At 40.5% G+C, this 23,301-nt stretch overlaps 1 protein-coding gene across 2 annotated transcripts; it reads left to right on the top strand.

Annotated features, from left to right (window-relative positions):
* Window positions 1–1,938: 1,938 nt before the first annotated feature.
* DYDC1 (DPY30 domain containing 1) lies at window positions 1,939–14,367 on the top strand. Of its 2 annotated transcripts, none has more exons than XM_060766850.2 (6): window positions 1,939–2,193; window positions 5,226–5,417; window positions 8,064–8,186; window positions 10,141–10,236; window positions 12,037–12,153; window positions 14,134–14,367. In XM_060766850.2, the coding sequence occupies exons 2-6, from the start codon at window positions 5,271–5,273 to the stop codon at window positions 14,191–14,193; spliced, it is 543 nt and encodes a 180-aa protein (XP_060622833.2). In that variant the 5' UTR covers window positions 1,939–2,193; window positions 5,226–5,270; the 3' UTR covers window positions 14,194–14,367. The 2 variants fall into 2 exon arrangements, with proteins under 2 accessions (XP_060622833.2, XP_067322423.1); XM_067466322.1 differs by having other exon boundaries at window positions 5,220–5,417.
* The last annotated feature ends 8,934 nt before the right edge of the window (window positions 14,368–23,301 follow it).

Below are 23,301 nucleotides of genomic sequence, written 5' to 3'. Positions count from 1 at the left end.
TGAAAGCGGGAGAAGGAAGGGAAGGATGATGGACAGGTCTAGAGGGGTGAATGGCAGGTGGGTCTTGAGGGAGGAGGGGGGACCCACGCAGAGGCGGCTCTAGGTATTTTCAACGGTAAGCAAACAGTATCCCCCCCCCCCAACCACCAACCAATCACTGATATATGTTTTCTGTTTGTCATGGGAGTTCTGTGTGCCATATTTGGTTCAATTCCATCATTGGTGGAGTTCAGAATGCTCTTTGATTGCAGGTGAACTATACATTCCAGTAACTACAACTTGCATATGTCAAGGTCTATTTTCCCCCAAGAGCACCTCAAGAGTGCCCTGGGCAAAATCAACTATACTGCAAATGCTTACTTTGCGTAATGGGTTGAGCCGCCCCTGGACCTGCGTGACATCACGAGACCAACCCAGTGCATGGAAAGAAAGGCAGGAGAGGCATAAAGCTTCCTAAAAAGAAAAGGGTGTCAGGATATACTCAGAGGATGAATACACACCAAAAATGAGAGTAGGACTTTTGCAATGGCAGCTTGAGATGCTACTTAAAAACCTGGATGTTCGAACAGGCATTTGGTTAATCGGTGCAATGAATGTGATGATTACAGGAATGGTAATATGGACGACGAAACTGGATCACGATTTTAGTCATGAGATGCATTGGGTTGTTATTGTTGTGTCAATATTGTGTATTATGCTTTTATGGTTTTAAATTGTATATTGTTGACTGTTGTACCTTTGTTGTAAACCGCGTTGAGTCGCCTGTTAGGCTGAGAAACTGTGGTATACAAGTAAAGTAAATAAATAGTGTCCCTACTTAGTGGATTTTCACTTTTTGTGGGTGACCCTGGAAAGTAACAGCCACAATAAGTGAAGGAACACTGTATCTTTCTTTTCCTTTGAAAATTCTTTCCTTTGAAACTCTGCATCAGTGCAGAGATAATAAAAAGAACAAATAAAAGGGAGTAACCTCTCCTATACTCTATGGCAGGGGTCCTCAAACTTTTTAAACAGAGGGCCAGGTCAAAGTCTCTCAAACTGTTGGAGGGCCGGATTATAATTGTGGAAAAAAATGAATGAATTCCTATGCACACTGCACATATCTTACCTGTAGTGCAAAAAAATAAATAAAATAAAAACAACACAATAATTAAAATGAAAAACAATTTAAATAAATATAAACTTATTGGTATGGACCTGCTTTTGGCTGATGAGATAGGATTGTTGTTATTGTTGTGTGCTTTCAAGTCATTTCAGATTTAGGTTGACTCTGAGTGAGGGCCTGTTAGATGACCTTGGAGGGCCATATGCGGCCCTCAGGCCATAGTTTGAGGGCCCCTGCTCTATGGGGCCAAGAGAGACCCTGACTTCTCCCTTATTTCTAACTATGAACTTATGATGGAACCTCCCTTAGTTCCTATCCCTGTGTCTTTATTTTATTGCTTTATTTTGATATCATGGAATACATTAAATAGAAGGCAAACCAAAATGAACTCTTTTAACCTCTTGAGCAATCTCAAATTATTCCAGGATTTCTCCTCTACTCTGGCAGAAGGCATGGCCAGGGCAAAAATCTGTTGGACAAAGGTCTTCCCTAGCACGCAGCGGGAGCCCATCCATTTGCTGCCTGAAATGCCCCCTTTGGGGGACTCAAGCAGCTCACTGGACAAAGACTCGGGAAGAAACATTGATGATATACTCTTCAAGATATTTCCAACAATAGTTATTTAACCATTTAACTCGAAAAAGATATAAATAATACACCCATTTCAGGTTTTCTTTCAAATTGTAACCCACACTCTTCTCTCTTCCTCATATAATCATTGCCACACAATCCTTTCTCACGTTCTGATTTGATCACTTCGAAATCTCCATCCTTTTTAATCTGCTTTGTATCTTTCCAAGATTAGTAAATTGGGAAACTATCATTACCCAGTAAGAAACATTTTGATCCAGCGCTTGTGAAGACTGATCTTGCCAATTAGCATTAAAAGTCAAACCAAGTAAAGGTAGGAGGAACATCTTGTCTACGGAGAAGAGGGAGTTGTAGCATCATCAGAGATAAAGCAGTGGTCCGTTGCTAGGATACCAAACAGAAGCTTCCAGGTCTAACGGCTTCTCTGAGCATCCTCAGTTGATGAAGCCATACTGAAGAAAGAGACATTACAGTTTGGTACATCCTTGGGTTCAAGTGTAAGTTTGCCTTTTGATAAATACTTTTTTCTATCATGATATGTAGATTCTCTTAGTGATGACAGTTGGGTGGCTTCTCATTTGAACTAGAATTGATGCTGAGAGAGTCCGACTGGGGGGTGCTTCATACACCAATCTCTGGTAAGGTAAAATCGCCATGGGCCCAATTAATCCCAATATCCCAATGTAGCATCTTGTATGATGTTGTGTTATAATCTGAAGGTTGGAAGGCTAGTGTTTGAATCTCAGGCATAGAAACCCACTGGGGAACTTTGGGCATTTTCTCTCAGCCTGAATAATAATAATAATAATAATAATAATAATAATAATAATTATTATTATTATTATTATTATTTTATTTCTTACCTGTCTCTCCTCGTGGCTTGATGCAGGTTTTTTTTTTTGTCGTGTCAGGAGCGACTTGAGAAACTGCAAGTCGTTTCTGGTGTGAGAGAATTGGCCGTCTGCAAGGATGTTGCCCAGGGGATGCCCGGATGATTTGATGTTTTATCATCCTTGTGGGAGGCTTCTCTCATGTTCTCTCATGTTCCCGCATAAGGAGCTGGAGCTGATAGAGGGAGCTCATCCGCCTCTCCCCGGATTCGAACCTGTGACCTGTCCTGCATCACCGGGGGCTCCATTGAGACAGGTTACAGCATAATTAAAACACATGAATATCGTAGAAATTCTATACACACATGTTCAGATAATGCAACAAGCCTTTATTTTCTCTGTCTTATAAATGGAAGAGTGTTTAGTGAGTTTTTATGGGGCTTTTGGCTTACACACACACCTACACCCATATATATATGCTGTGTGATCAATGAAAAAATGTTTCAAAATTCATTACAAAATTAGGGGGTGTTGATGTTTCATTTCTAAAGGGTTTCTAAAGTATCGTTAGTAAAAATTTAATTACTGTAATGAGAGTAACAAAATTTTGTCACTTTTTCATTATAGTAATTGTGCAAGTAGGGAAACTTCAGAGGCCCCTTTCTGCCTCATTGGCATGAAACTTGCTATGATTATAGAACATATTTACCACTGTTAGCCCATGGAGTTTCAGAATGTTTCACCCATCTATGGATTTTTTTGCAAATTTTCAAAAAAAATTACAAACAAAATTAAAAAAATACAAGAGGTGGCTCCTTGAATTTTCTATACAATGGCACAGGATAACAGGGGATCATTCCCCCCAACTTTCCAAAATATTCATGCATCTACTGATTTTTTGGATTTTTTTTAAAAAATGACAAAAACTTTTTTTAAAAAAACCCCACAACAGCTATTTCATTGAATGTCTTTAACCAACAAAACTTCAATTTAGGGATTTCTTTACAGCCCAGCAGAAATTTATTTGCTTGTATCAGTTAGTCCTCCTCTTTGCAAATTCAACAATTTCTTGGAACTCTGGCTACTTCTATGAGGAACCAATCTCTCCCCTATCCCGCTTGGGGCTTTCTGATGCTTATTATTATTATTATTATTATTAACTTTATTTGTACCCCGCTAGCATCTCCCGGAGGACTCGATGCGGCTTACACAGGCCGAAGCCTCAAACACAATACAATAGAGAATATAACATCACAACAACAAGGCAAATCAAACAGTAAGCAAAATAACATAACACCGCAATACTAAACAAATCAAACAATATGCAAAATAACAACAATAGCAGTACATCAGGACATTATTAAAAACTGGTTCGGCCGGCGCACTGGGGTACAAGGGTTAAAAGTGCTGAATGGCAGGAGGCACGTAGGGTTAAAAGTGCGATGTGCAGTGACAATTTGTTATGCTAAGGTGCTACTAGGACTTGGGGTGGGGATTCCTAGAATTCTGGGAAATGTAGTTTAGGGCAGGACCTTTTGAATTCTCTGCCATAGGGCTCCTCGGCTTTCCAAACTACATTTCCCATAATTCTGTTTTCTCTTAGTCTCTTTCCCAGCTCACTCAGCTCATGTTGCCCTGCTGCTTTCCTGTCCTCATAGCAAGAAGCAGCCTATCATTTCTTAATTCAAATAGGAATGACAGCTTTTTTGGCTTCACCTCATTTGAAGTGAAAATAAAACTGACTTACAAAAATTACAGCATTCAAACAAAAAAGTATTGGGTGAGTTTTAATTCTTAAGTTTTTGTGTGGGCACCCCCCCCCCTTGTGTTTCCTAATATCTGTTTGTTTATGAAAAACTGACAAATTACATAGATACATATTTAAAACATATTTCTGTAAAATACTTATTAAAATGCACATAACAGAGATTAAACACAAGACACAAGTATAAAATTCATGCTTACAACTGACTGGGAAGGCTCTCTGAACAATTTATATCATGATAGGTTTGCCTTGAAGTCACCATAAGTCAGGCACACAACAGCAACAGAGATGAATTATGATCACATGCAATGGTCTTCAATGTTGGGCAATGCTCATATTCACAAGAATCCAGCAAGGGCAGAGTTCCCCCTCCAGAACCATTGTGCAAATGGATCCAAAAGCATGGGTGTCAAGTCATGCTTCCCATTGTATATACAATAGGCATCCAAATGCCATGCGACTTGTTGTTCAATGGGAATTTCCATAGAGCAACACGATACTGCTCAGAATACACAAAATTTTGTATTTTTTCACCTGTTCTCAACCTGTGGGTCCCCAGGTGCTTTGGCCTACAGCTCCCAGAAATCCCAGCCAGTTTACTAGCTTTTAGGATTTCTGAGAGTTGAAGGCCAAAACATCTGGGGACCCACAGGTTGAGAACCACTGTTAGAGTATTTTAACCCAGTGGTTAAAATGTCCCTGTCAGAGCATACAAGTTTTCTAGACAAATGCAATAATGCAGTGGGACTTAGCTTAGTGTGCTTTCTCTCCCTGTGTCCTTATTTTTCACTCGTTTATATTTAGATAACTTTTTGATCCACAAATGTCCTCCAAGAATCTTATAGTAAGGGAAAAGGTAAAAAGAAAGTAAGAAGGGGGGGGGGGGGAGAGAGATAATGAAAATCTGTGCCTCAAAATGCTTTTCTAGTTTTAGATCCACAAACATTGATTTCCGGAACGCATACTTTGGGAACCAGAAATGGAGACTGCATATCTCAAAAAATGCCTAGGCAAATGCTTATCAGAGGGTCTTGCTGAAGTGGCAGAACGTCGTCCCATTGACCCAATACTGTATCTGGCACACTGGATTTACAAATATAAGAAGAACATGATTGATGAACTACAGGTGAGACCTGCTTCTGGATTAACTATAGGTAGGATCTTCAAAGCTTACTTAGGGCCCTTCCACACAGCGATATAAACCAGACTATCAAGTCAGATAATCCACACTATCTGCTCTGAATTGGATTATCTGAGTCCACACTGCCATATAATCCAGTTCAATAATCCACTGCCACACTGCCATATAATCCAGTTCAATGTGGATTTTATACAGCTGTGTGGAAGGGGCCTTAGGAGCTAACAATTTGTGGTTCTCCAGATACTGGCAGACTCTAATTGACAACACTTTTCTGCTTTGCCGATGATCCCTAAGGATGACAGCAGTTGTAGTCCAACACCATCTGGAGAACTACAAGCATCCAATTTGTGGATTGCATTGAATATTATTGTTATGAAAGTAGTCTAGTGTTGTCCTTATTAGATCACTAGTGAATATGCTTGTAGACAGTTGCTATTTTTTGAGCCACTAATGACATGTTGTGTACTTTCAATTTAGGGGTTTGATATAGGTTCCAAATTGCACTTCTAATAGTAAACTGAAAGGCTTGTACATTAGAAGCTGAGCACTGACTCGGTTTAAGTCCAGGTAGAATCGTGGGTAAGGACAGCTTTCTACTTTGTGGAGGAGATTCTAGGTGCATGAAATTCTGGAGTGAGTACACAATATAACACGATTTTTTGTTCCTGGGTTATAAATGTCATTTCCTAATTGGTTCTACCATAAAAACATGGGAAAGGTGTATTAAATTGCAAAAAAAGATATTTTTGTGGGACATCCTACAGCACATTTTGCTATAATTTTTCAATGAATATCTCACAGAGTCTCAACCAATTCAACATAGGGTTGTTGTAGGTTTTTTCTGGCTATATGGCTATGTTCTAGAGGCATTCTCTCCTGATGTTTCACCTGCATCTATGGCAAGCATCCTCAGAGGTAGTGAGGTCTGTTGGAACTAGGAAAATGGGTTCATATATCTCTGGAAAAACCAGGGTGGGACAAAGGACTCTTGTCTGCTGGAGCTAGTTGTGAATGTTTCAACTGACTCCTTTCTGTTGAAATTGTCCACATGCTTGTGGATTTCAATGGCTTCTCTGTATGTGGACGATTTCAACAGAAAGGAGGAAACCATGAAGATGAACAAAATCTGGCTACCAGTATTAAAAAAACTCTAAAATTAAAACAGCAAAACAGCAGAGGGAAAACAACCAGGGACATCTAATCACCTCTCAACAAAAGATTGCTCCAGGCACTGCCAGGCTATCAAATGCTAATCAAGGTGGTCAGTTGAAACATTCACACCTAGCTCCAGCAGACAAGAGTCTTTTGCCCCATCCTGGTCTTTCCACAGATATATAAACCCATTTTCCTAGTTCCAACAGACCTCACTACCTCTGAGGATGCTTGCCATAGATGCAGGCAAAACGTCAGGAAAGAATGCCTCTAGAACATGGCCATATAGCCCGAAAAAAACCCTACAACAACCCAGTGATTCCGGCCATGAAAGCCTTCGACAATTCAACATAGTTTGTGGCAGCCACAAAAATCAAGTTTCTGGAGGATAACAACTACTATTAAAGTAAGTACCACGGAATTACAAGAAATAACACTTTTAAATCAGGAAGAGGATTTTTAATTTTTTTTATTATATAGTGTTATTAATTTTCTGGAATAAAAAAGGAAGGGTTCAAAAGCGATAAAATTTAGCAGCTTTGGCCAGGAAAAAATGTAGAAGAATTTAAGAGTTAAGTTAATAAGTAAACATTCTTGCTGAACTCCAGATATGCAGTTCCTTTTGGAGAACTAATGATATTTTAAATGCTTACTTTGGTATCTGTCTCAAAATGGGAGAAATTATTATTTGCTGGAAAATCCCAGCACATTTCACCCAATTTATATTTGTTCAGACAATTAGAAAGAAGAGAAGGAAACAATGCAATTTTTATAATAATAATAAATAAAAATATAATTGGGTACTGTTCCATTATCCAGATGGAGGCCATTAGGGGGTGCCAGAGATAGTCCTGGAGTGTGGAGGGTGGGTTGAAGGAGTAAAACCATTTCTTCTTGTTTTCCTGTTATTCCCCCCAAACATGCCCCGTCATGGAAACAACCCTTGTTTATAAAATGGGAAATGGGGAGGGAAAATAATAAGAAACCAGAGGAAAATAGCTTCCTTCATTCACCCCCCCCCCCCAGTAAAACGGACTATCTTTTTCTCTCTAGTGCCTCCTAGTGGCCTCCACTTGGATAATGGAACAATATCTAAAATTGAATTTCAGATATATTTGACTCGTCTAACACATACAAATAAATTACATATACAATACTGTAAAGCTATTTTATATATTGGGTTTCATTGGATTTTTCTAACTTCTATTATACCCTGTCCTACTTGTGTCTTGTAGACAAAAGATGCACAATTAAAGTTCTAATACTATAACTATTTGCTTGGGAATATGTCGCATGGAATTCCACCTCTACTGAGCAGACATGTGCAAAACTGTAATATTTAAGTGTCCAATATTTCAGTAAATAGCAGAACTGCAATAAACATTTCAAAAGTCTGTATTGATATTTATGCTACTCAAAGCAATGCAAACAAAGAATAAAATGTTATCTTTTCCTGATCTTTAAAAATCAAATTTTTAGAGAAAAATGGAAAGAGAAGAACTAGAGCGGGAACGCGAGGAGGCCCAAAAAGAAGTGGAGATGTTAGAAAGAATGAAAGAAGAAGAAATGTTGATTCAGCAGAAGCTTGAAGAAGAGAGACAGGTAGGAAAACATGAGGTTCACTACATCTGGGATCCTTATTCCCGTTCTTTATGTTGGATTCCTCATCTATCACATTGAACTTGAGGTAAGTTATTACTTTTTGTCTCCGGAATCATAACTGTACATTTTTATATACTTTAAAATACTCTTTTAGGCTCTTTCTACACTGCCATATAATCCATATTAACAGAGCAGATCATCCACATTATCTGATTTGAACTGGATTATATGAGTCTAAACTGCCATATAATCTGGTTCAAAGCAGATAAACTGGATTTTATATGGCAGTGTATAAGGGGCCTTAAACTCTGAAGAAAAGTCAGAAATGCAACATAATGCAATGAGATGCAGAACAATAAGAGGGAAACAGAGAAAATAAGGGACTGCCTCATATTTGAGTAGGAGGGACATTGGGTTGGTCCAAGTTTACATGCCAAAATCCTTTTTGGCCAAATGTAAAAGCAGCATTGAAGTGCACAGTTTAGGGGTATATTCAGTCACACTTACTTACTTACTTACTTAGGCGATCCCTTGTTGGCCGAGTAGGATAGTCTTCCAGGATCAGAATTCTTGTGAGTCTGTAGGTGGCTGTGGAGCCCTATTCTTGATCTGCATCTTCTTTCGCAGTGAGGGCATTGGTTTCCAGGTGGAAGGAGGTCCCGGTCGGGGTTGGCTTGACGCACCTTCCTTTTGGCACGTTTCTCCCTTTCACCCTCCATTCGTGCCTCTTCAAAAAAATAACAAAGCCAACGGACCTGATGGGATCCCTGCTGAAATCTTTAAAGAGGGAGGACCTGAGCTGACACAACAACTCCACCGGCTCATAGAAAAAGTGTGGGTGACCGAGAAAATCCAAGCAGATTTCAAGGATGCCACCATCATCACCCTCTTCAAAAAAGGGGAAAGAACAGACTGCGGAAACTATCGAGATATCTCCCTCCAAACCTCTGCTGGGAAAATCCTCGCAAGAATCCTTGCAAAACGCCTTCTCCCCCTCTCAGAAGACACCCTCCCAGAATCCCAGAACGGCTTCCGCCCCTGCAGAGGAACAGTGGGCATGATCTTCACTGCACGACAGCTCCAAGAAAAATCAACCTCTGTACATGGCATTCATTGACCCTGCAAAGGCATTCGAAACAGTGAATCGCAGCGCTCTCTGGACCATCCTCCAAAAAAATGGGTTCCCAAACGAATTTGTGAACATCCTGCGGCTCCTCCATGATGACATGATCACAATAGTCCTGGACAGCAGTGGCTCCCAAAGTAACCCATTTAATGTGGAATCAGGTGTCAAACAGGGATGTGTTATTGCCTCAACTTTATTCTCTATCTTCATCGTTATTCAGTCACAAAAATTAGACTGAAACTAAAATTATTTTCATAGAGGAAGATTCAATGGAAGACTAACTTTGATGGGATAGGTATTGGTGATCCAGAAGAAGGAGTATGAACTGATTCTCCTCACTGATTCTACCCATAAAATCAAATGAAATCAGCCATCGAGGCTCACCCTTTCACAGAAACTTAATGGCAGGGACTAATGCACTGGTGATCCCTAATAAATATAAAGTAAACAACCATCTTGATGAGACTTAAGCTGGATCTTCATTGATCTGTATCCCAGGATCTGATCCCATTTTATCTGCTTTGAACAGGATTATATGAGTCTGCTCTCTCAGACAATATGGGATAAGCAGATAATCTGGATCAGATCCTGGGATATAAGGCAGCGTAGAAGGGGCTTGAATCTAGTCTATAGTTGCAGCAGAATGAAAAGGCAGAATCTTAAACTGGAAAAGTACATTCTGAAATTTCATGCTGCAGGAGATTTCATTTTTGAATTTCTTGCAATTTTTTTGGACGGCTGTTTAAACTGTTTAAAATAGGTTCTCATAGCTTTGTAAGAATGCCTTGCAGATAATGCGTCTTCAACACTTGCATGACTTGGCTACAGGCACAAATGGAACGAGACCGCGAAGAACGTGAGAGGTTAGAAAGAGAGAGAGCAGAGGAGCTTATCTTGGAGCAGAAAAGGCAGGCAGAATTGGAGGTAAGAGAAGCACATCAGTCCCTTTAATTGTATGAGACTCAACCTCATTTTTTTCCGAGAGTCTGCCTCAATGCCCTCTAAGCTTATTCCACTAACCTGTACTTTTTGTTATTTTTTAAAATGTTTTAAATTGGGGGTAAACTTTCAAATATATGTAATTTCTTACACGTGATTTTCTCATTGCATGTAACATTTTATTTGAATTTTTTTCCAATTTACTTATTTACTTACTTAGGCAATCCCTAATTGTCCAAGTAGGATTGTCTTCCAAGATCGGTGTATTGGTGGTGGGTCCGTAGGTAACTGTGGAGCCCTATTCTTGATCTGCATGTTCTCCCGCAGTGAGGGCATTGGTTTTCAGGTGGAAGGTGGTCCCAGTTTGATGCGCCTTCCTCTTGGCACATTTCTCTCTTTTGCCCTCCATTCATGCCTCTTCAAATTCTACAGCACTGCTGGTTACAGCTCACCTCCAGCTGGAGCACTCAAGGGCCAGGGCTTCCCAGTTCTCAGTGTCTATGCCAGATTTTTAAGATTGGGTTTGAGCCCATCTTTAAATCTCTTTTCCTGCCCACCAACATTTTGTTTTCCATTCTTGAGTTTGGAGTACAGCAACTGCTTTGGGAGACGGTGGTCAGGCATACGGACAACATGGTCGGTCCAACAGGGTTGATGGCAGAGGACCATCGTTTCAATGCTGGTGGTCGTTGCTTCTTCATGCACGCTGACATTTGTCCACTTGTCTTCCCAAGAGATTTGCAGGATTTTTCAGAGGCAGTGCTGATGGAATCGTTCTAGGAGTTGCATGTGACATCTGTAGATAGTCCAAGTCTCGCAGGTGTATAGCAGGGTTGGGAGGAGAATAGCTTTGTAAACAAGCACCTTGGTATCCCTAAGGATGTCCCGGTCCTCAAACACTCCGTGCTTCATTCGGAAAAATGCTGCACGCGCAGAGCGCAGGCGGTGTTGTATTTCAGTGTCAATGTTGACACTGTAGAATGAGTGCAGTTTAACACCACTTTAGCTGCCACAACACAATTCTATAGGATCTTGAGATTTATAGTTTGCTGAGGCACCTTCTAAAACTACAACTCCCATGATTCCGTAACACTGAGCCATGGCAGTTAAAATAGTGTCAAACTGTATTGATTTTACTGTGTAGATGCACCCTTATTTTGCAACCATTATTGGGAAATCCAATTTGTATTTAAACTACAGAGATTTCTACATCCATCCCTAGTCAACAACAACTCCCAAGCAAAGCTCCCATTGATAGAAGGTATCTCACCTATCACTGCAACCTGTATTTGTAGCTCACTTTCTCTGGACCTCATAAGTCTGAAACAATGCTGCAAGATAAGTTAGACTGAGACCCCTTTTTTGTGTACCATATAATCCATATGATCAAAGCAGACATTATCTGATTTGAACTGGATTATCTGAGTCTACACTGTCATATAATGCAGTTCAAAGCAGATAATCTGGATTTTATAAGGCAGTGTAGAAGGGGCCTGAGTCATTGGCTCAAAATTGCCTCATAAGCTTTGTGGCCAAATAGAGACTTGAAGTCAAGTGGATTTGTTCCGAAGAAAATGAACGGGAGATACACAAAACCACTACTATTGTCCATTCACCTTCATGGGATATCCATAAGAGATTCTGGCATTCAGCTCCATGATGAAAACATTGGTAGGAAATGGATTGTGCATTGATTTGAACCTATGTCATGTTGGCTTGGTACAGCAAAGTATATCATGTAAAAGCATACCTTCCATGGTATTAAATATTAATTTTGAATTCCAGGCAAAGTTAGCAGCTGAAAGAGAGGCAACATCAAAGACTTTAGCTGAATTAACAGATAAATATGGTGCTCCTAATTTGAGCAGAGTTGATGAGATTGATGAAATGGAACAATCCGAGGTAAGTGCCCCAAACCAACAACTCACAGATTCAGTGATAGTCCAGACTATTAAGCCCCTTCCACACAGCTGTATAAAATCCACATTGGATTATATGGCAGTGTGGACTCAGATAATCCAGTTTAAAGCAGATATTGTGGATTATCTGCCTTGATATTCTGAGTTATATGGCTGTGTGGAAGGAACTTTAGTTAAATAGAGATTCAAGACAGTTGATAGTGAATGTTTAGCTCTGTCATTAAACAACAGTTTTCAGAATTTGGAAACACCCATGATTCAAACCAAATATAGAATAGATGTGTTCCTAACAGTTATTAGAATATTTGCCTTATTTAATAATAATAATAATAATAATGTTCTGTCGCGCGCTGGGCCTGTAAAGAATTTCCTTTAGAACAGGACGTGCAACCTTTGCCCAGCGGGAAGCCAGGGGGCCCAAAGAGAAGTTCTCAGAGGTTTTCCACCACAAATGATCTTCAGATGGCTTGTGAAGTATAACAAAGTCCTTTATTAATGAACAATCAAACAGAAACTTTTCTTGTCTTCAATAAAGTTAACCAAATGCTTCCAAGCTTTATGCAACTGGTGGCTTCCTAATCTTGCCCACGAAGGACAGGCAACTGTCTTCAATAACTTCTTTACTTTAAAGGAAAATCCCCTTTTTAACTTCTCCCAGGCTGACTGTAATCTAACCCTTACTGATGTGGACTCCGCTACCGGGTTGAACTGTGTCTCGAAGCACCGAGTGGACCTACCAGTAAAGGCTTAGATATTCTCCAGCTGGAGTTCTTTGGTCTTTAGGGCTGTTTTCCTGGAAATCTTTGGAGACTCTTAAGACTGTTTCCCCCCGGAAAGTCTTAAGGGTTGAAGCTTTTGTACAGGGGAAGCTTGCACACGTCCTGTACATTAGCTTTCCTTGCTGAGACTAACTAAAAAATGGCTCCCTTCCCAATTGCCCTGAGCAAGGGGCGGGACCAAAACTTAACGATGATGGACAGGTGGCCTATCCTATGACTGCAAAACAGATAACAGAAAGAAAATAAAGTTGGAGCTCCTGGTACAGCTGTACCAGAACAAATAATAATAATAATAATAATAATCTTTATTTATAACCTGCCACCATCTCCCCAAAGGAGACTCGGGACGGCTAACATAGTAATACGACATAGTAAACACACAATAATAAAATACATCATAACAAAATATGAAATAACAAATAAAATCAAAAATATACAACAGCATAATAAAATCAGACACAAAGGGCGGGCCAAATGTATGAGGTAAAATGTTAAAAACCTGGGTGAGATAGGGATGAAAGTGCATTTGTAAGAGAGGAGTCCAACTAGGAGGAGCAGTGGGATTTAGCCATTTTGTGGGCAGGGAAGGTGCTTTATTCTGAGGGCAGCTATAGGCTAAAACAACTGAATGGGTGGTCATTCTCCAAAGGCACATCAGAAGAGCCAGGTTTTTAGATGTGTCTTAAAAGCAGCTTGGGTGGGGGCTTCCCTAATCTCCCTAGGCAGCGAGTTCCAAAAGTGGGGGGCCACAGCGGAAAAGGCCCTCTCCCTCGTTCCGATTAGACGAGTCTGTGATAGAGGAAGAGGTGAGATAATAGGTTTTTAAGTCAGAAGGGACAAGTCCCTTCATTTCAGATAAAAAGTAAAAAGGTGTCCCACTCTTTATTTTACATTAGAATACTTCCTACAAAATATGAGGAAGAAGAAAATTGTCCAGCTCAACTTTGAATATATTGGAATGGATGACATCAACAAAATTGACAAATTGAGTAGAAGCATGTATTTGTTCACAGAAATATCTGAAAGTTCTTCTAGTGCAGATCAAAAATGTTCTAAGAATCTTAACAATTTGCTTAATTAATTTAACTTCATTAATATGCTACCTTTCTCCCAGAGGAGGACCCAAGATGGCTTCCAAAGAACAGTAATTAACTATTCACATTCTCACTTTTCTTCACTTCTAGTATGGTTTGACTACTGCGGGAGAGTCAGAGGAGGAAGAAGGAGAGGACGAAATACTCTGAAAAAAAATTCCCACCTCCTGCTTTTGATTCTGGAAATTTCAAGGATTGCAATAAATGTGCATAGTTCACTTCAAAGAAACCTACAGATGTTTGTTTGTAACAGATAACGGAGTTAATATACTTGGATGGTAAATTGACTCACTTATTTAAAAATAAAGATGTTTGCATATGGGAGTCACTTTTTTTGGTTTTACCTCTATGGGTGTAAAGTGTGGCCTAATAACTGGCTGGCATTATAACACAGGTTTCATCTATACTGTAGAATTTGTGCACTTTGACACTACTGAACTGTAGTGTTACAAGGTCCTTAGCCTTCTCTGCCAGAGTGCTGGCACTTAACCAAACGGCAACTTCCAGAATTCCATAGCTTTGAGCCATGGCAACTAAAGTGATATTAAACTACATTAATTCTATGGTACTTAGGCGATCCCATGTTGTCTGAGTAGGATTGTCTTCCAAGATCAGTGTACTGGGGATAGGTCCTTTTTTTTTTTTTTTTTTAGAAAAAGTTCATTTTTTTTTTGGCCGCAGGGTGGTGACCCCTCTGGACGCGGCAGTCCAGTCAGGGATAAGAGAGGCAGACTATGTTTAGAGCACCTTTTCTAGCCCCTTCCCCATGTGGGGTGAGCAGAGTGGATCCTTAAAAGGGCTGCTCAGTCATAGATACAGCTGCTAAACTACTCAAATGCCTCGGACCTTGAGGTAGAACGACTGAGTCCGTATCCACCATCCATGTGCCAGTCTGTGACTAGGGGCTTCCAGATTTCACAGTCCTGCCCCCATCGCCACTTGCTGATTGCCATGGGACTTTTGTTGGTTTGTTTTTATTTTCCTTGGAAGACGCCTGTGCGTGTATTTTTTTAATGTGTGTGTGTGTGTGGGGGGGGGGGGGGGGTCAGTGCACAGCTGATCAACACACAGTCTTCACAGAGTGAGGTTCCACTGGTGGCATAGTTAACATGACGACCGTGGCTTCTCAATCTTTTGCAGCCTTCTTCTGCCTTCACAACCGTTGTAACATAGACCATGTTATCCTTTGCCTGCTCCGCCGTTGAGGTCTTTGGGTCTTCGGACTGTGCTTGGTCTGGAACCTTCCCTGCGGCCACTCCTGGGAGTGCACGATTCCGGTCGTTGTGTCCGCAGGTTCATTGGAACACGCAAGCCCCCTCACCACAACATGGTGACAGTCCATCAAGGGGGTATTCTGTGGTATAGGTGCCAGGGGTTACAAATTACAAATTAGGCAGCAATTCAATGCCAAAAAATAAACATGCAATAAAATAAACATTTACCTTAAAACCAAAACATTAAAACAACACAATTTAAAACCAATTATTTAAATCACGCTATCCAAAATCATTTTTCACATGTGAAAAAAATGGCAGTGTAGATGGAGGATGAGGCCATAAGCAATAAGGTGGGAGTAAAAATGGCAGCATATTTTAGGTTAAAGTTCTTATCACCACTATCACCCCTAAGACAGTGGTTCCCAACCTTTTTTCTTTTTTACTAGGGACCACTCTCCAACTTTGGTACCAAAAGAGTTACGAATCAGTTTTTGATCAACTTTAGATTCAGTTTGCGGTGCTGATTCAGAAAATTGCATTGGATAGACCACATCAGCTCTAGTTTCTGATACAGAACATATGCCATGGCCAGTGACAAGAAACGAGTGGCAGGTGACACGAAAGGAGAGAAAATAAAATAAAACAAAGAGGAGGGAGTGTCATGGATCAGATTTTTGTCTCTGCAGCCCACTGGTGGCTAACGGCCCATAGGTTAAGAACCACTGCCCTAAGAGGATCATTTCAATCTTCTAAAATAGGAAGGACCATAAAAATAGGAAAGGACCAAGTGGTGATGTTATGAAGGTAGCATGGTTGTTCGGAGAAGGCTAGAAACCCTGATCCACCTTCTAGGAGGAGTGGTGCTCCTATTTAATTTTCCCTCACATTTTCATGGCAGATAGATTGTTCAAGTGCAGTCTGTTCAAATCAACCAGGCCTGTGTTGTTGTTGTTGTTTTTCATTCAGTTGCTTCTGACTCTTCGTGACCTCATGGGCCAGCCCACGCCAGAGCTCCCTGTCAGCCGTCACCACCCCCAGCTCCTTCAAGGTCAAGCTAGTCACTTCAAGGATCCCATCCATCCATCTTGCCCTTGGTTGCCCCCTCTTTCTTTTTCCTTCCATTTTCCCCAGCATTATTGTTTACTCCAAGCTATCCTGTCTTCTCATTATGTGGTCAAAGTACTTCGTCTTTGCCTCTACTATCTTTCCCTCCAATGAGCAGTTGGACTTTATTTCCTGAAGTATGGACTGGTTGGATCTTCTGGCGGTCCAAGGCACTCTCAGAACTTTCCTCCAACACCACAGTTCAAAAGCATCTATCTTCCTTCGCCCAGCCTTCCCTATGGTCCAACTCTCAGCCTTCCCTATAGACCAGGCCTGAAAAATTGGGCATTTGTAAAGGGTCCATATTAACAAAACAACTTCTACAGGCCACTCCTCCTCCCTGACCAGCTCCTTACACAGGCTGCAGGGAGACCTTTGTGGGTCGCATCTGTATATTGTGCATACCTCAGCTAGAATATTAACTGCATACATTTTATTTCACTTAAAGACTTTGTAGCAGAGTATTATGGACATCTGTGTCTCATTCATACCTATTGCCACACTGGGATTATTTGTGAACTCACCTCATGTGGAAGGCACTTATTATAGATACCTACAGTATCCATTAAGTCATACCCGAGTGACCCTTCAGCCTTTCAAATATTGAGAAACTGCATTTCTATCAAAACCCGCCACTGATAAGATAAGATAGGATCCATGGGAATTTGGAGGACAACACATTTAACCTTTTGCATTGTTTTGCTCTTACCTATTGTGGGAAATGATTTTGCTTTTTTTCTTCTTAAAAGGGTATTTCTTAGTGTTTCAATAAGTAGCCAATATTTGGTCAATTATAAGCGTATTGAGGATCTAACTGGGTGAAAAAAACAAAGAGTGAAAGTGAGATGAGACATATAGTTAAAGCAGACATGGTATAAATCGGCGGAATAAATTATACTCCTGTGCCAAGAAATTCCATATCCCCAAGGCTTTGCCTCATCAAAGTTTCTGGGTGTGTGGTAAGAAATTATCCAACCATGCCCTTCCATTTCCACTCCACCTCTCCAGCAGACTTGCTTACATTGACTATTGGCTGCATGGCAACACACCTCTTTGATTCATTATTATCTTAAAACATGTTCTTGCCATTTGTGGGTGGATCAGTGAGAAAATGGGGGTGGAGGGAGAGGAGCGTGGGTGGATTTATTGATTTAGCTGGTAACTTTGTAACCTTGCAAAGCACTTATATTGGCGAATGTATGATCTTGCTTTGCTGGGTGTTCATTTGTTACAGCAAATATTCAGGTTAGTAGAAAGCGGGAAAAGGTAAAAAGAAATGCTGATGCTATCACAGTGACATTTAGAACAGCAGGCAACATGTGGCTGTCCAAATAGTGTTAAACAGCAACTCCTACCAGCTGTAACCCAGATATCCAATAGTGAGGAGTGGTGAAAGTTGATGTTGTTATCGAACACGACTATCCCCACCCTAATAAAAGAAAGCTATAGTTTGCCATCAAATTGATTTATAGTTTTCCAAGGGCAAGGGGCAGAAATGAATTGCAATGGCGCCCTTCTTCTCAGATGAAGTTGTCCCCCTAACCCAGGGGTCCTTAAACTTTTTAAACAGAGGGCCAGATCACAGGCCCTCAAACAGCTGGAGGGCCGGATTATAATTTGAAAGAAAATATCATGAATTCCTATGCACACTGCATATATCTTATTTGTAGTGCAAAAATAACTTTAAAATAATACAATAATTAAAATGAAGAACAATTTTAACAAATATAAACTTATTAGTATTTCATTGGGAAGTGTGGGCCTGCTTTTGGCTGATGAGATAGGATTGTTGTTGTTATTGTTGTGTGCTTTCAAGTCGTTTCAGACTTAAGTTGACCCTGAGCAAGGGCCGGGTAAATGACCTTGGAGGGCTGTATCTGGCCCCTGGGCCTTAGTTTGAGGACCCCTACCCTAACCCTTTCTAGACCAGCAGCTAGCCCTATTTCCACGAAGTCCATTTCCCTACCACTTACATATTTTGGTTTAGCTATTCAATCTAAACTGGTCTGGGTCAGCATATATTTGCAGGGAACAGGGTTCCCCCAAGTAGAGCAGGGCCGAGTGCAGGTTGCCTGGGGCTAAGCCCACCTGAGAGCCTCTCCCACGGATCCCCAGGTATCCCAGATTGTTGTTCTGATCCCAATGCTGTATCAGTAATTGAGGCTCCCTGGCTGGTGACAGGTCCATATCAACAACTGTCAAAAGGGCCCTGGCCCTGAAGGAGATCTGTCTAGGGATATACAACTTCCACTATAACAATATGAAATATAATTCCAGGAAAGCATACAAGAACAAAAAAAGGGAAATAACTTTTCCAATCCTTTGTTCACCCCCCCCCCCCCCGACTTCTCCCTTATTTCCGAGATTATGAACATGCTAAAACCCCACTTGATTCTACTTTTTATTATTACTTTTTCTCTATAAAACATAGTCAACAGAAGACAAACTACAATGAACTGTTTTAACCTGTGATTGACTCTTGAGCAATATTAAATATCCCAGGAATTGGGTAGAAGGCATAGCTTTGGACAATTATCACTGGAATGATGGAGTCCCTAGTATCCAGATTTCATTGACCAACACCCAGAGATGGGTGCAAAATCCTGGGTGCAACATCCTCCCTACCCCAGGAAACATAGTCTGCTGATAGGATATCCCTGGCCGTGTTATTGCCGCTGGGCCAATCAGTGCATGCACTGCCTAGGTCCACCCCTCAACCAATCAGGGGTCAGGAAAAAGCCGATTGGCTTGTCAGTGTCAGCCAATCAGGAAAATTGGAGGGAATTTTGAACTCTAGCAATGTTAATGCATGTGTATAAAATGTTTATGCATGTTTAGAATTCTTGTGTAGAAAAGTTACTACATTTCTCATATGCTTTATGCTTGTACATTTTGGCATCCATTGCAGTACACAGCATCCCTTCTACAAATCGAATAAAGCCTTCAAACTGGCAAAGTCCTGATTTCTAATTTGGAATATTAGCAGTTGGTGTTGTGACTCAGCTGGAACCACAGAGTGCCTCTGATGAAGATGATGGGACTCAGGTTCACAATCTGGTTCAAAATGTCCCTGTTATAGTAAATGAGGAACAGGGTGTGGAAGTTCAGTTTCCCATAGCAAGGAATGAGTTTGTTGATACTGAAACTAGCCAGGTGCAGGTGCAAATTGACTCAGAAAAGGAGGACAGTTCTCAGCCTGATAATGAGCAGGAAAGCAAACTGGATAACACTAATGCACAGACTCACCTTGACGAAACAGGAACCTTAGATCATGCTGACCATTTGGAATTCAGAGTTCGAAGGAGTGTGAGAATAGCTAACAAGAAGGAGGCCAGAGACCAAAGAAACACCTTCATGTTTTGCAAAGGGTATTAAGCAGTGTGTTTGGGACCAAATCTTTGTCAGAGCAACTTTACATTAACCAAGGAGCTTGCATTTTGTTTGTCTGGATTATCTTGCAGTTCTTGTGTTCATGGTTTCAGGACTCTGTCGTGTTCTCATGGAATTTTACTTTACTGGTGCCTTTTTGGATCATGCTTCAAAGTGTTATTTTGTATTGATCTTTTAGAATATTACTTTTGCTTTAAGAACTGTTTATCTTTTATCTTTTACTTTTTAATAAACTATAAAGACTTCTGGCTGTGTGCATACAATCTCTAGAGTAGCATATCTCAACCTGGGAGTCGAGAATTTGGTGTTTTCAGCAAGGTGAACCTATTCTGAGCTGTGACAGTTAGCAGAACTCACCGGGTGGTCCTTGGTAACTCCGGTTGTTGCAAAACTCAAATGTTTTGTTTCATTGTCCAGCATTATATGGAGGGCCGCAAGTTGCATGTATTCAGCCTAACGCAGATAGATCTGTAAAACATGCTTTGTTGTATTCCATATTTAAAACACTGAGTACTTCACCTTCCCAGGTGAAATAGTAGATCAGGTCAGAAATCTTAATTGGAAGGAAATTACTTGGCAGAAAAGAAGAAAAGAATGATCTCCTTACCCATCTCTCACATTCAGAGTGCTACTTGAGTCTCTTTAGAGCAGAGCTTTTGATACTATTTCCCTTGCTCCATCTTGCTTTCTTTCCCAACTTTCAGGGAAAATTGCAATAGAATAGAATAGATGCTCTCTACAGTCTGTGGGAGCCCCGGTGGCGCAGTGGGTTAAAGAACTGAGCTGCTGAACTTGTTGACCAAAAAAGCTCGCAGGTTCGATTCCAGGGAGCGGCGTGAGCTTCCGCTGTCAGCCCTAGCTTCTGCCAACCTAGCGGTTCGAAAACATGCAAATGTGAGTAGATCAATAGGTACCGGCGGGAAGGTAACGGCGATCCATGCAAGGTCATGCCGGCCACATGACCTTGGAGGTGTCTATGGACAATGCTGGCTCTTCGGCTTAGAAATGGAGATGAGCACCACACCCCAGAGTCAGACATGACTGGACTTAATGTCAGGGGACCTTTACCTTTACAGTCTGTTCAGAAGTGAAGGTAGATATGTTCTGCTTTCCCACTCTTAGTTTGGACCAAGAGAAAATGGACTCTTTTGCCCAAACCCAAACAAACCACACAGACAATGGAGAACGCTTTGAGAAGCTCAGCTAGACTCAATGTACCTTGCCTCCGCAAATGGGCTGAATTCACAGATACATGACAGATTTACCAATAAACATTGGATACTTTTTTAAAACACTAGTCAAATGGTGTCATCTCTTGTAGTTCTTTGGAAGATATTGCCTAAATACAAATACAAATTCCAAAGAGCCATTGAATCAACAGGGTTTGTATAGATAGTGGTTTATCATCCAGCAGATAATTCAGTGTGTCTCCTTTAGGGTCCACAAGTAATTGGATTTAGTCCATGACCTCTCTCAGGACAGACATATCAGTGAAATGTCACAAAAGGGAACTTATGTAAACAGCAATGTTCCGAGCAGGTGAGCTAATATAACAAACAGTTTTTTCCCCTCTCATTCAAGGGGTGACAATACATGGCAGCAAATAGTTAGGCAATTATTTTGTTATTGTATTTTTACATGCAGCCAAGTGCCAAAATAACTTGACTGGCCTTAAGAACTATGTACCCGCTGCTTTGTTAAGGTGGAAAAATATCCAGAGCCAGACCTGACCCTAGTCCAGTTACTTCTGTTTTAAATTAACATGGGTTATATTGTTACATCTTCAAACTTTGCTTCTGAAGCTTATCCTGTTTTTCAGATCCCATTAAGAATAGAACAGGGCAAAGTACTATTTTCGTGACATCTCATCAAAAGCCATCCCTCTTTACCCCTGCCACAGTTGTTCTTAGTTATTCCAAGAACTTTTCAAAAATAACCTTTTAGAAATCTAGTGAGTTGTTCATTTTCTTTTCTCTTCACTTATTAATATTCATCACTTTAATGAATAAGAGGTCTGTTAGAGGTTTTGCACCCACAGTGAGAATTTTATTGATCAATGTTGGTAATATTTAGCTATATCTTCCCCAAAAACTGGGATCCAGTGCAACTCACTGCTTAAAAGAACAATACAATCTATCTATCTATCTATCTATCTATCTATCTATCTATCTATCTATCTATCTATAAATGCTCTGTGCATAATGAGTACCTTAAAAACAAAAGAACCAACGAACGAAATCACACCAAATTTGGCAACAAAATGTCTCACAACACAAGGAGTGACCATCACTCAAAAATTATGATTTTGTCATTTTGGAATTGTAGTTGCTGGGATTTATAGTTCACCTACAATCAAAGAGCATTCTGAACTCCATCAACGATGGAATTGAACCAAACTTGGCACACAGAACTCCCATGACCAACAGAAAACACTGGAAGGGTTTGGTGGGCATTGACCTTGAGTTTGGGAGTTGTAGTTCACCTTCATCCAGAGAGCACTGTGGACTCAAACAATGATGGATCTGGACCAAACTTGGCACGGATACTCAATATGGCCAAATATGAACACAGATAGAGTTTGGGGAAAATAGACCTTGACATTTGGGAGATGTAGTTACTGAGATTTATACTGCACCTACAATCAAGGAGCATTCTGAGCCCTACCAATGACAGAATTGGGACAGAACCCCCTTGACGCACATAGTATCACAGATTTGGAAAGAACTCCTAAAGAAGGACAATTATATGTTGCATGTTCCAGAGTAGGCAAACCAGACTATCTCCACATCAACACTGACAAAGAAACAGGAAGAAATACTGTTTACCCACAGGTATAAAGAAATTACATATATTAGAAACCAACACTTTCTCATTACTTTATTTTCCAGATCACCAGACGGGGCCACAGCAATGCGTGACAGGGGACAGCTAGTTCTAAATAAACATATGATCATACTATTGCTTTTCATTAATTTTGACAGAATTTAAAAAGGTAGGATCTTAATATTATACACCCAAAGACCTCAAGTTTTGGAGGTTGGATGCTCTTAGTTGTAGCCCTTATCTGATGAACTGCATTCGCAGATATATATGATTGGGAGTTTTGTTCCAGAAGTACAGGTAGCAAACTCATCAGAACTCAAGCAAAGAAAGGTTTCCTTTTTCAAGTGCAACAGCTCCCACATTCCGGCAATCTCTTAAGGATACTGTCTCAAGGTACAATGGCAACTATGTAAGAAATAATACCACATTTAATTTGAACTGAAGACTTTCTTTTGGTAGCTACATTCTAACTGTCAATCATTTGTTTCATCAATTAAGATATTAACATGTAAAATGTGTCAAGTTTACAGTATCAAATAAACAAGCACAGAACCAATGCTTTGTAGTGATACGAGCAGTGGACTGTGACTTTAGAAATCAAGGGTTGAATACTTGCTCAGCCATGAAAATCTACTAGTTGACTTTAGGCAAATCACACTCTTTCAGCTCAGATGGAGACAAAAAGAAATGTCAAGAAAACCTCAAGATAAAATTGCCTGATGGT

Source organism: Anolis sagrei, chromosome 3, assembly GCF_037176765.1.
Source record: "Anolis sagrei isolate rAnoSag1 chromosome 3, rAnoSag1.mat, whole genome shotgun sequence".
NCBI lineage: Eukaryota > Metazoa > Chordata > Lepidosauria > Squamata > Dactyloidae > Anolis > Anolis sagrei.
Note: the sequence above shows the minus strand (reverse complement) of the source record. Positions and strands in the feature narration are given on the sequence as shown.